General features: G+C 37.1%; 1 protein-coding gene across 1 annotated transcript in view; it reads left to right on the forward strand.

Moving 5' to 3' along the window:
• The window catches only part of ADAMTS6 (ADAM metallopeptidase with thrombospondin type 1 motif 6), a 295911-nt gene that overhangs the window by 115512 nt on the left and 165033 nt on the right, over positions 1–15366 (forward strand). The window contains exon 8 of the mRNA XM_036117447.2: positions 13865–13908. Coding sequence (XP_035973340.2) covers positions 13865–13908 — 44 coding nt within the window. The remainder of the gene's footprint in view (positions 1–13864; positions 13909–15366) is intronic.

The following is a 15366-nucleotide window of genomic DNA, read 5'->3' on the forward strand; positions in this document are numbered from 1 at the left end:
AATGTTATGAACTGAATGTTTTCCCTCCTGTCAAATTCCAGTGTTAATGTCTTAATCCTCAGTGTGTTGGTATTTGGAGATGGGGCCTTTCAGAGGTAATTGGGTTGAGATGAGGTTATGAGGGTGGGCCACTCATGATGGAATTAGTGCCCTTATAAGAAGAGGAAGAGACACCAGAGCTTTTTCTCTCTTTATAAGCAAGCACCAGTGAAAGGCCTTGTGAGCACCAAGGAGAGGGTCTACTGTCTCCAAGCTAGGAAACAGGGTCTCACCAGACACCAAAACTGCTGGCACCTTGATCTTGGACTTCCCAGCCTTCAGACCTTTGAGAAATAAATGTCTGTCATTTAAACTGTCTAGTCCATGGTATTCTGTAATAGCAGCCCAAACTAAGACAAGTGGTCTTTAAATCTTTTTCATTTATCATAAAAGTGTTATACATTCTTGCATATAATGGGTTAAATCATATTTTCTCTTCATTATTTTGTTACAGTTGTCTTTGTAACTGCAGTCAGTTTTATAACGCTAGTCTGTCAGTGCATGTGAAGAAAGCAAGGAAGTGCTGCATCACTATCACTTGGCCTTCGCCACTATATCTAAGAATACTAGATGAAACAGCACAGTACATAGGACATTTTGTTTGGAAATAAGTCCGTGACTCAGTATTAAACAAATGAGTCTCAGAGTTTAGATTTTGAATAATTCCATTTTCAAACCTAAATCATTGAAAGGAATGCTTCTTTGCAATGAGTGTTTCTCTTACATAAGAATGGAATGTAGTTTTTGGAAAAGATTTTAAGAACCCATCCAGGTATTTCATCATTGTAAGGTAGTGCTATATTTTGCAGACCTTAAAATGGAACTTAACTATATGTTTTGGTCAATTTCTTCTGATAGCCATGCCTGGTCAAAAGTTATTAGGAAATTGAAGAGTTGAAAGTATCCACAGCAGAAAAGTGTACCAGTGTTACAGTAACAGATATTCAGCCAGCCTCTCTGGTGTTGATCTTGCTCAGGCAGTCCTCCCTTATGAACATAGAGTAAGGGAATGACAATGTAAGCATTCAATTACGCATCCAAAAGCAGAACCTTGCTTTCCTTCAGGTACCTGGCTTTATGTAGACCCCCTAATATCATGTTTCTTAGTTCTTTTTCATCTGCCCTGAGGCCTTTATTATTCTTTCATGAAAAGAAAACAAAGCAAGTGCCCAGTGATATTTTTCTATCCAAATTCACAATCCAGAGAACATTTTCTAATCATATTTTGGCTTTTCTGTCCCTTTTTAGAACTCCACAATTCTTAGACTCGCCTGTAAGTTTAGGGGCTCCTGCTGTATCTTTGATGGTCAAGATGTAGTAAAGATTGATTTGTTTAAGGGTGCTGAGAGTTGAGAGTAGGCAATCAGGAACTCCTTTTCTTTTCCTCAGCCCCTCATTTCTTCACTTTGTATGGCAGCAAGATGTCTTAAAAAGCAGACCAGTTACATCTTTGTGATAAAGCAAATTCCTTGCATTATTTTTGTTTGTAGTTTTTCCTGAGGTGACTCAAGTTTAGAGGAAAATAAGGCAAAACCATAGCATGTAAGAGATGAGTTGATAGGATATAGAGTTAATGTGATACAAGATAAAAATGAGAAATTCAGGAGAAAGAAAGGGATGCAGGGAAAAGTTTGTGACAATTAACATAATGTTGAAAAATGATGTTTAAAGATAAGATTTGAGAAGAATGAAATAAGCTGGTTCATACTTGGCCTAATTTGAAAAATCATAGTTTAAGTATAGTACAGCACGGATTAGATAACTTTCCAAGATTCTTTTCATCTGTAGAAATGTGGGACTGACAGCAGAGTAGTTTGTAGGAAAGGAAAGAATCAGAAATTTATACATGAAAAAGAAGGAAAAAGAGTAATGCGAGAATGGTTGGAATAAGAAATAACACACAAAAGAAATTTAAAAAGGTAACATGTAGAAGAATAGTAAGTTTATGAAAATATGAAAGTAACTGAATTAATGCAATTTTCAACTTTCTTTTTAATGTCTCAAATGATTACCTTGAACTTATGCTGAACATTTTGTTATATACTGGTAACACAATGTAGAGCAAACACACAATCAAGGTATGGAAAAGATTTATATTAATCAATTCTACATAGAAATGGAAATTCAGTAGAGTTAAGGAAGTCTACCTTGAGTGGAAACTTAGGTCTTTTATTTTATTATTATTTTCTAAGATTTTATTTATTTTTTGGAGAGAGCACATGCGAATGAGCTAGGGTGGTGGGGGAGGAGTAGAAGGGGAAGGAGAGGGAGAAGCAGACTCTGTCCTGAGCAAGGAGCCTGAAACAGGGCTCAATCTCACGACCCATGAGATCATGACCTGAGCTGAAATCAAAAGTCAGACACTTAACCAACTGAGCCACCCAGGTGCACCCCAGAAACTTAGGTCTTTTAGATTTATCATTCCTGATTTTGATATTAATACAACTCAATTCTATAGTATATAATTCCTGGCTGAAACTGGGTACTGTTTTTAATCCATGGCTGAAGTCTTCCTTCTGCTCACAATTACAATAATAACCTAAAGAAGAGAAATCTTTTAAAAGTATGTATCATGGTGGATATGGCCACATATAAATTATTTTTCTTATTACTATATCACCTCTTCCCTCCATCAATCATGGGTTTTTATTGTTTCAAACTTGACCTAAGTTAATATGGTCAGGCAAACTCTTAGGGTTTGGTGAGTAGTATTGTTATCAGTTATAATGAAGGGAAGTTTTAGATCAAATGCCACTAAGCATACAAATACTTATTCAACAAACAGGGAGTTACAAAATAGTTCATACTTCTGTTTTATAAGTTTGATTACATTCCAACTGTTATTTAGTTTTGTATTTAGCTCTGATAGCACTGCATGAGAAATGCATTCATATATAAAATATAAAAATGCACTCATATATATAATATGAAATATAAAAAATGTACTCATATATTAAATATAAACATATTTTAGGGAAAGAATTCTACTACCCTTATATTTGTCATCTGGCACCATAGTCCTTCAAAGCAGTAAGTGGACACACAACACAAATCTCAGATGCTTTACGTAAGTGTACAACCTACAAAGTTTGCTGCATTCTTGTATGTGTTCATGAAGACCAGGGGAGTGTTTCTGAAATATTTTGACCAATCTACAGATTTGAAACATCACTAATTTTTTTTCTTCATTGAAAAACGTCTTTTTCAACATTTAATTAATATCCATGAAGCCTATTTTCAGGTATCTCTTGTGTTGATCGTTAGAGACAGGCAAAGCCAAAACACCTTCTGATTAAATGTATATAATAGAGTAAAAATCATTAATTTTTCAAAGATTTATTTATTCATTAGGGAGAGAGAGAGAGAGAGGTGGGAGGGGCAGTGGGAGAGAGAGAGAATCTCAAGCAGACTCCCTGCCGAGCCTGGAGCCTTTTGTGGGGCTCAATCTTAGGACTCTGCGATCATGACCAGAGCAGAAATCAAGAGTCGAATGCTTAACCAATGCTTAACCGACTGAGCCACCCAGGCACCCCTAACAGAGTAAAAATCATTATAATCTCCCCACTCTCCCATCTTTTCTTTAGATACCCACTGTTATCCTCCCAGATTTTTATCTGTATACAAAATCAATCTGAATACGCACTTATATAAACATTAAAAAAAAAAGACTGTCCTAGTATGCAAACTATGTTCTAAGTTTTTTTTTTTTTCCTATAGAAAAATAATCTGGTTTGGTGTTCAAGGCACTTAATAATCTATCCCCCCAACAGGAACTCTTTAAACTCATTTTTCGATATTTTATCCTATACATTCAGTGTTTCAGCCTCTCTGGACTTCTCATAGTTCCCTGCATATGCCATGCTCTTTCCAGATTCTGTTCCTTTGATTATTCCATTCTCTGCCTAGAATGCTTTTACTTTTCTATTTCATCTGGCCAAATATTTAAAATCTGTTTTGGATGTTATGTCCTATTGTGAATCTGTTTTTTAGTTTTCTATTGTGGATTTCCTCCTTCTTCTGTATTTTCATAGTAATTTGCATATAACTTGACTATGGCAAAAGCCATCATCATGATGGCTATCAAGTATTGGCTCTATTGGGTGTAAGTTTAACTTTTTTTACACTTATTTAATCATCTTTCCACATCATATTGTAACTTATCTGCTTATGTGTCTTTTCCCAAAGAGACCACAATAACTTACCCAACTTTAGATTCTAGTATATGACACTATACCTGGACATAATAGATACTTAGTAAATCCATGTATGAAAGAATGAAAGTAAAAATGTTGCTTTTCAATACTTGGTATTAAAGGAAATACATAAATCATAATTGCTCTTGGTGAATATAGAATAGAGAAGGATACAGTGTGGATTAAATGCAAAAGCCACAAGGAAGTGGCATGTCTTTTTCTGATATAATATCTTACAGAGAATTCTATAGGCATGTTAGAGGATTGGGAAAAGCTGAAGAAAATGCAAATGGAATGATCTTAGTCTAAGATGCTTTAGCTTGCATTATTTGTTGATGACTTCAGCCTTTATGTAGGTGTTTTGGGCAGTCAGGACAAAATGAAATAATATTCATCATGAGTGTAACGTAAAAGGTGTATGTAAAATGAGAACAATGAGCAGAGATGAGAAGGGACTGCTATGAGAGGGAAATACAAGTTGTATTTGTGATCTTCAAATTTTTTGCTTAATTTGCCTCCTAAAATAATTTGGAAAATTGACACACCACTTTGCACATTTTAAAGTTGCTATCAAAAATACTTTTTATTATAAGTTTAAATAGCTACAGAGACTGTAGTTAAAAATATATTATACATTGTATGTATGTTTTAAATAAATTTTCTTAAAACTTTGGAGTTGTCTATTTCACTGAATCATGAAAAATGTTCATCATATAATCCAATGGGCTAAATCAGCCCTCATTGCCAAACTACTTACCCTTGTCAGACTTGTCGATCAATAACAAAACTGACTTCATTTTTTAGATCAAATAAACGTGTTAATACACTCCATGAAAACCATCTCACTTCTGAATTCTAATTGTGAGATAGCTATATAGATTGATTTGTAAGCAGTCAGAAAGACTGGCAGAGTCTTGCCAGGATAAAATAAGCATCATCCCCTTTCATTTTTCTTGCTTTGTTCAAAAGGATTGACCCCAGGATCAATGCATTCTTGAATTATCTCTTTACATACATCCTGGAGACTTGTATTTATTTATTTATTTTTATTATTATGTTATGTTAATCACCATACATTACATCATTGGTTTTTGATGTAGTGTTCCATGATTCATTATTTGCGCATAACACGCAGTGCTCCATGCAGAACGTGCCCTCTTTAATACCCATCACCAGGCTAACCCATCCTCCCATCCCCCTCCCCTCTAGAACCCTCAGTTTGTTTTTCAGAGTCCATCGTCTCTCATGGTTTGTCTCCCCCTCCGATTTCCCCCCTTCATTCTTCCCCTTCTCCTATCTTCTTCTTCTTTTTTTTTTTTTAACATGTAATGTATTATTTGTTTCAGAGGTACAGATCTGTGATTCAGCAGTCTTGCACAATTCACAGTGCTCACCATAGCACATACCCTCCCCAGCGTCTATCACCCAGCCACCCCATCCCTCCCACCCCCCCACCACTCCAGCAATCCTCAGTTTGTTTCCTGAGATTAAGAATTCCTCATATCAGTGAGGTCATATGATACATGTCTTTCTCTGATTGACTTATTTCGCTCAGCATAATACCCTCCAGTTCTATCCACGTCATTGCAAATGGCAAGATTTCATTCTTTTTGATGGCTGCATAATATTCCATTGTGTATCTATACCACATCTTCTTTATCCATTCATCTGTTGATGGACATATTGGCTCTTTCCACAGTTTGGCTATTGTGGACATTGCTGCTATAAACATTGGGGTGCACATACCCCTTTGGATCCCTACATTTCTATCTTTGGGGTAAATACCCAGTAGTGCAATTGCTGGATCATATGGTAGCTCTATTTTCAACTTTTTGAAAAACCTCCATACTGTTTTCCAGAGTGGCTGCACCAGCTTGCATTCCCACCAACAGTGTAGGAGGGTTCCCCTTTCTCTGCATCCCCGCCAACATCTGTCATTTCCTGACTTGTTAATTTTAGCCATTCTGACTGGTGTGAGGTGATATGTCATTGAGGTTTTGATTTGGATTTCCCTGATGCCGAGCGATGTTAAGCACTTTTTCATGTGTCTGTTGGCCATTTGGATGTCTTCTTTGGAAAAATGTCTGTTCATGTCTTCTGCCCATTTCTTGATTGGATCATTTGTTCTTTGGGTGTTGAGTTTAAGAAGTTCTTTATAGATTTTGGATACTAGCCCTTTATCTGATATGTCATTTGCAAATATCTTCTCCCATTCTGTTGGTTGTCTTTTGGTTTTGTTGACTGTTTCTTTTGCTGTGCAAAAGCTTTTTATCTTGATGAGGTCCCAATAGTTCATTTTTGCCCTTGCTTCCCTTGCCTTTGGCGATGTTTCTAGGAAGAAGTTGCTGTGGTTGAGGTCGAAGAGGGTGCTGCCTTTGTTCTCCTTTAGGATGTTGATGGACTCCTGTCTCACATTGAGGTCTTTCAACCATTTGGAGTCTATTTTTGTGTGTGGTGTAAGGAAATGGTCCAGTTTCATTCTTCTTCATGTGGCTGTCCAATTTTCCCAACACCATTTGTTGAAGAGACTGTCCTTTTTCCATTGGACATTCTTTCCTGCTTTGTCGAAGATTAGTTGACCATAGAGTTGAGGGTCCATTTCTGGGCTCTCTGTTCTGTTCCATTGATCTATGTGTCTGTTTTTGTGCCAGTACCATACTGTCTTGGTGAGTACAGCTTTGTAATAGAGCTGGAAGTCCGGAATTGTGATGCCACCAGCTCTGTTTTTCTTTTTCAGCATTCCTCTGGCTATTCAGGGTCTTTTCTGGTTCCATACAAATTTTAGGATTATTTGTCCATTTCTGTGAAAAAAGTGGATGGTATTTTGATGGGGATTGCATTGAATGTGTAGATTGCTCTAGGTAGCATTGATATCTTCACAATATTTGTTCTTCCAATCCATGAGCATGGAACGTTTTTCCATTTCTTTGTGTCTTCCTCAATTTCTTTCATGAGTGTTTTATAGTTTTCTGAGTACAGATCCTTTGCCTCTTTGGTTAGATTTATTCCTAGGTATCTTATGGTTTTGGGTGCAATTGTAAATGGGATCGACTCCTTAATCTCTCTTTCTTTTGTCTTGTTGTTGGTGTATAAGAATGCCACTGATTTCTGTGCATTGATTTTATATCCTGCCACTTTACTGCATTCCTGTATGGGTTCTAGCAGTTTTGGGGTGGAGTCTTTTGGGTTTTCCACATAAAGTATCATATCATCTGCAAAGAGTGAGAGTTTGACTTCTTCTTTGCCGATTTGGATGCCTTGTATTTCTTTTTGTTGTCTGATTGCTGTGGCTAGGACTTCTAATACTATGTTGAATAGCAGTGGTGATAGTGGACATCCCTGCCATGTTCCTGACCTTAGGGAGAAAGCTCTCAGTTTTTCCCCACTGAGAATGATATTCACTGTGGGTTTTTCATAGATGGCTTTTATGATATTGAGGTATGTACCCTCTATCCCTATACTCTGAAGCGTTTTGATCAAGAAAGGATGCTGTACTTTGTAAAATGCTTTTTCTGCATCTATTGAGAGGATTATATGGTTCTTGTTCTTTCTTTTATTAATGTATTATATCACATTGATTGATTTGCAGATGTTGAACCAACCTTGCAGCCCAGCGATAAATCCCACTTGGTCATGGTGAATAATCCTTTCAATGTACTGTTGAATCCTATTGGCTAGTATTTTGGTGAGAATTTTTGCATCCATGTTCATCAGGGATATTGGTCTGTAATTCTCCTTTTTGATGGGGTCTTTGTCTGGTTTTGGGATCAAGGTAATGGTGGCCTCATAAAACGAGTTTGGAAGTTTTCCTTCCATTTCTATTTTTTGGAACAGTTTCAGAAGAATAGGTATTAATTTTTCTTTAAATGTTTGGTAGAGTTCCCCTGGGAAGCCATCTGGCCCTGGGCTCTTGCTTTTTGGGAGATTTTTGATGACTGCTTCAATTTCCTTAGTGGTTATAGGCCTGTTCAGGTTTTCTATTTCTTCCTGGTTCAGTTTTGGTAGTTGATACATCTCTAGGAATGCATCCATTCCTTCCAGATTATCTAATTTGCTGGCATGGAGTTGCTCATAATATGTTCTTATAATTGTTCATATTTCTTTGGCGTTGGTTGTGATCTCTCCTCTTTCATTCATGATTTTGTTGATTTGGGTCATTTCTCTTTTCTTTTTGATAAGTCTGGCCAGGGGTTTATCAATCTTGTTAATTCTTTCAAAGAACCAGCTCCTAGTTTCATTGATCTGTTCTACTGTTCTTTTGGTTTCTATTTCATTGATTTCTGCTCTGCTCTTTATTATTTCTCTTCTCCTGCTGGGTTTAGGCTTTATTTGCTGTTCTTTCCCCAGCTCCTTTAGGTGTAGGGTTAGGTTGTGTATTTGAGACCTTTCTTGTTTCTTGAGAAAGGCTTGTATTGCTATATACTTTCCTCTTAGGACCGCCTTTGCTGTATCCCAAAAATTTTGAACAGTTGTGTTTTCATTTTCATTTGTTTCCATGAATTTTTAAAATTCTTCTTTAATTTCCTGGTTGACCCATTCATTCTTTAGTAGGATGCTCTTTAGCCTCCATGTATTTGAGTTCTTTCCGACTTTCCTCTTGTGATTGAGTTCTAGTTTCAAAGCACTGTGGTCTGAAAATATGCAGGGAATGATCCCAATCTTTTGGTACCGGTTGAGACCTGATTGGTGACCTAGGATGTGATCGATTCTGGAGAATGTTCCATGGGCACTAGAGAAGAATGTGTATTTTGTTGCTTTGGGATGGAATATTCTGAATATATCTGTGAAGTCCATTTGGTCCAGTGTGTCATTTAAAGTCTTTATTTCCTTGTTGATCTTTTGCTTAGATGATCTGTCCATTTCAGTGAGGGGGCTGTTAAAGTCCCCTACTATTATTGTATTGTTGTCGATGTGTTTCTTTGCTTTTGTTATTAATTGGCTTATATAATTGGCTGCTCCCATGTTAGGGGCATAGATATTTACAATTGTTAGATCTTCTTGTTGGATAGACCCTTTAAGTAGGATATAGTGTCCTTCCTCATCTCTTATTACAGTCTTTGGTTTAAAATCTAATTTGTCTGATATAAGGATTGCCACCCCAGCTTTCTTTTGGTGTGCATTAGCGTGGTAAATGGTTTTCCACCCCTTCACTTTCAATCTGGGGGTGTCTTTGGGTCTAAAATGAGTCTCTTGCAGACAGCATATCGATGGGTCTTGTTTTTTTATCCAATCTGATAGCCTGTGTCTTTTGATTGGGGCATTTAGCCCATTTACATTCAGGGTAACTATTGAAAGATATGAATTTAGTGCCATTGTATTGCCTGTAAGGTGACTGTCACTGTATATTGTCTGTGTTTCTTTCTGGTCTATGTTGCTTTTAGGCTCTCTCTTTGCTTAGAGGACCCCTTTCAATATTTCTTGTAGGGCTGGTTTTGTGTTTGCAAATTCCTTTAGTTTTTGTTTGCCCTGGACGCTTTTTATCTCTGCTTCTATTTTCAATGACCGCCTAGCTGGATATAGTATTCTTGGCTGCATATTTTTCTTGTTTAGTGCTCTGAATATATCATACCAGTCCTTTCTGGCCTGCCAGGTCTCTGTGGGTAGGTCTGTTGCCAATCTAATGTTTCTACCACTGTAGGTTACATAGCTCTTCTCCCGAGCTGCTTTCAGGATTTTCTCTTTGTCTCTGAGACTCATAAGTTTTACTATTAGATGTCAGGCTGGTTGACCTATTTTTATTGATTTTGAGAGGGTTTCTCTGTGCCTCCTGGATTTTGATGCCTGTTTCCTTCCCCAAATTAGGGAAGTTCTCTGCTATAATTTGCTCCGCTATACCTTCTGCTCCTCTCTCTCTTTCTTCTTCTTCTGGGATCCCAATTATTCTAATGTTGTTTCGTCTTACGGTATCGCTTATCTCTCGAATTCTGCCCTCGTGATCCAGTAGTTGTTTATCTCTCTTTTTCTCAGCTTCTTTATTTTCCATCATTTGGTCTTGTATATCACTGATTCTCTCTTCTGCCTCATTTATTGTAGCAGTTAGAGCCTCCATTTTTTATTGCACCTCATTAATAGCCTTTTTGATTTCGACTTGGTTAGATTTTAGTTCTTTTAGTTCTCCAGAAAGGGTTTCTCTAATAACTTCCATGTTTTTTTTCAAGCCCAGCTAGTATCTTTAAAATCATCATTCTGAACTCTAGTTCTGACATCATACTAATGTCCATATTGATTAGGTCCCTGGCAGTCGGTACTGCCTCTTGTTCTTTTTGTTGAGGTGATTTTTTCCATCTTGTCTTTTTGTCCAGAGGAGAATAGATGAATGAGAGAACAAAATGCTAACAGGGTAACAACGTCCCCAGAAAATATATACTAAACAAATCAGAAAAGACCTGAAACTGGGGGAAAAGAAAGGGAAAGAAAGAAAAAAGAAAAAGAAAAATATAAAAACAAACAAAAACAAAACAAAACAAAAAAAACAGAATATGATCAAATATGATCAGGCTGGTGCCTAGATCAGTGCCACACACTAGATTTTGGTGTATTTTGGTCTGTTAGAAGAGAGTGCCTCCCAAAATTTTTAAAAGAAAGAAAAACTTATATATGCACAAAAATGAAGGTTAATATGATGAAGGGATGGAATATGACTGTAAAGATGAAAATTATGAAAGATTTTATAAAAGGAGTTGATAAGATAAGAAGTTGGTTGAAAAAAGAAAGAAGAGGATTTAAAAAAAAAAAAAGGAGAGAATGTGGTCAGGCAGGAGTCTAGAAGAAAGCCATACACTAGAGATTTAAGGTATATTTTGATCTGTTAGGAGAAACTGTATCCCAAAATTTTAAAGAGAGAACAACTTATATATATATATATATATATATATATATACCAAAAATAAGGGTAACTACTATGAAGGGATAGAATATGACTCTAAAAGTGAAAAATAAAAAAGATTTTTTAAAAAAGGGATTGATAAGATGTTGGTTGAAAAAGGGAAAAAGAAAAATACAAAAAAAAAAAATTAACTTTGAAAGACTAAAGAATCGTGGTAAAAAAGCCATGAATTCTATGTGCGGTATTCCCCTAGCACTGGAGTTCTGCCTTTCTCATTGCTCAGTAAACTTGGTCTTGGCTGGCTGTTCTTGCTGATCTTCTGGGGGAGGAGCCTGTTGCCATGGTTCCCAAATGTCTTTGCCGGAGGCGGAATTGCCCCATCCTTGCCAGTCCAAGCTAAGTAATCTGCTCGGGTTTGCTCTCGGGAGCTTTTGTTCCCTGCAAGCTTTCCATGCAGCTTTGGAGGATGAGAGTGAAAATGGCGGCCTGCCAATCTCTGCCCTGGCGGAGCCGAGAATTCGGGTCCCCACTCCTCAGTGCGCCCCCAGAGAAAAGCAGTCAGTCACTCCCGTCTCCCCGGTCTCTGCTTGTTGGGTCCTGGAAGAGCAGTGGCCCGACTGTGCCACGGATCATGGTTTATGGCAACCCCGAGCTGAGAGCCCACTCCTCTGCTCCGTCTCTGCATCCGGCTTCCCCGCTCCTATACCTGGGAGTTCTGCCACACTCAGGCACCCCGGTTCTTCCTGTGACCCCGAGGGTCCTGAGACCACACTGTCCCAGGAGGGTTCCACCCCCTGCTTAGCCACTGGAGCGATGTCCCTCAGCAGAGCCGACTTCTAAAAGTTCCGATTTTGTGCTCCGCGGCTCTATCACTTGCCAGACGTGGCCGACGGAGGCCCCCACCCCCGCCGTCTATCTTCCCAAATATCACCTCGGATTCACTTCTCCGCACGTCCTGCCTTCCAGAAAGTGCTTGCTTTTCTGTTCAGAGAGTTGTTGCTATTCTTTCTTCGATCTCCTGTTGCGTTCGTAGGTGTTCAGAATGGTTTGATCCCTATCTAGCTGAATTCCTGGGACCAGACGAAATCCAGGTCTCCTACTCCTCTGCCATCTTGCTCCCCATCCTGGAGACTTTTATGGCCAGGAGGCAATGCACCATAACAATGTTTGGGATGGGTGAGAAGTAAGCTTTCTTTTTTGTAAAGCAGAAACAGGGCAATTGTGACAGGTAGAAGAGGAAAGGGAAGCTGGTGGCTTGCAGGTGCTTGCATTCTCAGGCAGATCAGTTTTAGGAAAAGACATATGTAGAAGTTGAGAATTTGGTTATAGATTCCGTTTAGACATTGATATCTGCATTACCCATGAAAAGCCTTTGTTTACATTTTCTTGAAGACTCCTGGGATGGGTTGTGTCTTCATAACATCATAGGCGTTATACAGTATGATCACAAGATAAATTGATTTTGTGACACCCAGAATATATTTTCTGGTGCTTTGGTAAATATACCAAGTACCCTCTCTATCTCTTACATTCAAGAATGTACCAGATACTGAAATCCCATAGTTTACCAATTACAAGACAAGAGGGAGATGAGTATGTGAATGATAGAAGAGAAAGCTATGCAAGAGGAGAAATCCCTTTCCCCAAATGTAAAGTGTACAAGATGAAGAGTTCAAAACTCTAAAAATAGGCAAAGGGCATCTCCAGGGATTTTAATGAGTTCAACAGTACAGTGTTGGATGTGATATTTATTTTTTGAAAATACATTTTGATCTAGTGAACAAGAATGGGATTAATTATTAATCACTTCCCCCAGTAACATGGACTAACCATTTTATATACAAAGAACTTTTACAACTTGGATTTTCCTGTAGTTTGTGAAATTTTATATTTTACCTGAAAAGCTTTTCATTTCTAGCATAAAACATAGGCAAATAAAAATGGTCAGTCTTTTTAAATTTATTTTTTATTCTCACTTTAGAAATGGAATACTTTTGGTTTTAAAGATTAGTTTACAAGAATACTATTAAAAACTGCTTAAAATTGGATGTTCATATCAATATTGATTTAGCATTCTAAATGTAATATATTTTAAAATATGCCACATTACTTAAGGACTTCATCTTTTGTATTGAGTTGTAATACAATATAGCATTAGAGTAAGTCCAGCCAACATTAGGAAAGCTCCTATTGAGCTATTTATTTAGCTGTTTGCAAATTCACGTAAAAATATCTGTATTTTAACTATGCTAAATTTCTGGTATACAAGTAGGAAAACTTTGTGATACCAATTTTATTCCCATTGCTGTATTGTGCTATTTTTTTTTTAAACAAGAATCTGTGTTAGAGTTGAAGGAACGCCAGATAGTGCTTACAGCTCAGAAGTATAAAACACAATCTGTGGCTATAATAAGAAAAATATTCCAGCAGGTTCAAAGAGATTGGGAATAAAAAGCCACCCATTTGCTTTTTTGTAGAAGCAGTAGCAATCTGCAGACGAGCTATTCTAGCTTCAAAACAGTATGGTAGATGGTTTTATGGAACTCGCAATTACAGAAATCCTCTTTAACCTTTCTTTCTTACTGGCAGGTGTCCCATTGGCTTACAGCCAGAGGCTGTGAGTGTAGTGCAGCCGGTGTGTCCCCCAGAGTGCTGAAAATGCCCACGCTCCAGCTGGCTGCTCATAACTGCACTGATTGTGGTCTGACAACCCAGAGTTCTAAGAAAGAAATGTGATGAATATATGAAAATATTTTACAAATTTGATCAGATTACAAATTTCATCTCTCTTTTTTCTCCTCTATAGATATGATATCTGCACTTATAAAAATAAGCCCTGTGGAACATTGGGTAAGTTTTTTATAAAGGGAGGATAGTTCAGATTGTCTTTTTGGTCCAGTGGCTTTATTCTTTATCATTAATTTGGTCATTTTCCTTTCTGGCACATCTGAAATTACTCCTATAAATTGTTAAACCTGACCCATGTGGGTATGTCACTTAACTAGGAAACAAGTAGAATGATGATTAAAAACAACTTAGAAGATGATTCTAAATCTTCAAACAATCATGATGAATCAAAAGTTACCAGTCTGTAATGTATTTTCCAAAAATACCAAGGAATTTAAGAGCAAATAAAAGCACGCAGCATCTTCAAGTATCAGGCTAGGAAAGGAAAGGGGGAAAAGTCGGGGGATACTTAAAAGGGAGACATTGTGTTCTTAATGTACTTTGGTGCAATTTTGTGGAGCGGGTATATCCCCATAAATTAAGATACTGGAAATTTTCAGGACCTGAGCAACAATAAAAAAAATTGTGAAATATTACAACCAGCAGTAGAGAGGACAGGATTATCTTTCTTGTGCTTCCCAAATATTTGTTTTTTAAAAAGCATTTCTGCATATTCTAGAATTTAAAAAGTCACATTATGTTGCAGAGTATAACTTCATTCTGGTTAAAAGTTAACTGCAAATACAAATGGGGGAAATGATAGCTTTCAAGTAGACTGAATTGTTAAGCAACTAGAGTTATTTTTAAGAACGGGAGCTTTTTCTTCCAAGATAATTTTTTTAGTGTCATAGAGACTGATTACAGACTCAAAAGTTAAGCACCTGAAGGTGAATTTTCTAGTTTCTCTATGATAAGTCTCAATTTTCTTGCCTGTAAAGGAACAATTATGAAATCTATTCCTATGCTCCTCATAAGAATTTGGGGAAGATCAAATTTAAGTAGAGGTGGGAGAAAAGGTGTTACCCAGTTTCCTGGGGGAATTCAGAAAGTCCTGTCTGTAGAGATTAAAATTTCTCTTGATTTTTATCTGCCTTTCCAGTCTTCTATCCTATTTCCCTCAAGATTTAAGGCTAAAAAAGAAAGCCCAATTAGCCAACGATCAGTATTTAGGGTAGGGAAGTTTGCTAGTTAAAAAACATAATGTAGAAAGAACTCTCTTTGCTGAGAGATCTCACATCAAAAAGATTTAGGTTTTTAGGTTAACAAAAGCAAAATAATCCATTGGAAAGGACCCTAAAGTGGAAACTGGAAACCAACAACTGGCTTTGACTGTTTCAGTGCATTACCTTTTCCTCTTTATTTAGGTATTTATTCCTCAATTCCTTATCTATGAAGTAGGAGCAATATCTGCCCTTATGTAACAGGGATATTGTAAAAATCACTTAAAGGAAAAAAAAATACAAAGATGTTTAATAGAGAAGTACTGTAAAAATGCACTGGTATTATTATTTGTTGTAGAAATTATACTAACTTAACCTCTCTGTTATTGTTCAATATCTGAAAGCATTTACTAAGTGCTTG

The sequence above is a fragment of the Halichoerus grypus genome, chromosome 2 (genome assembly GCF_964656455.1).
Source record: "Halichoerus grypus chromosome 2, mHalGry1.hap1.1, whole genome shotgun sequence".
Lineage (NCBI taxonomy): Eukaryota > Metazoa > Chordata > Mammalia > Carnivora > Phocidae > Halichoerus > Halichoerus grypus.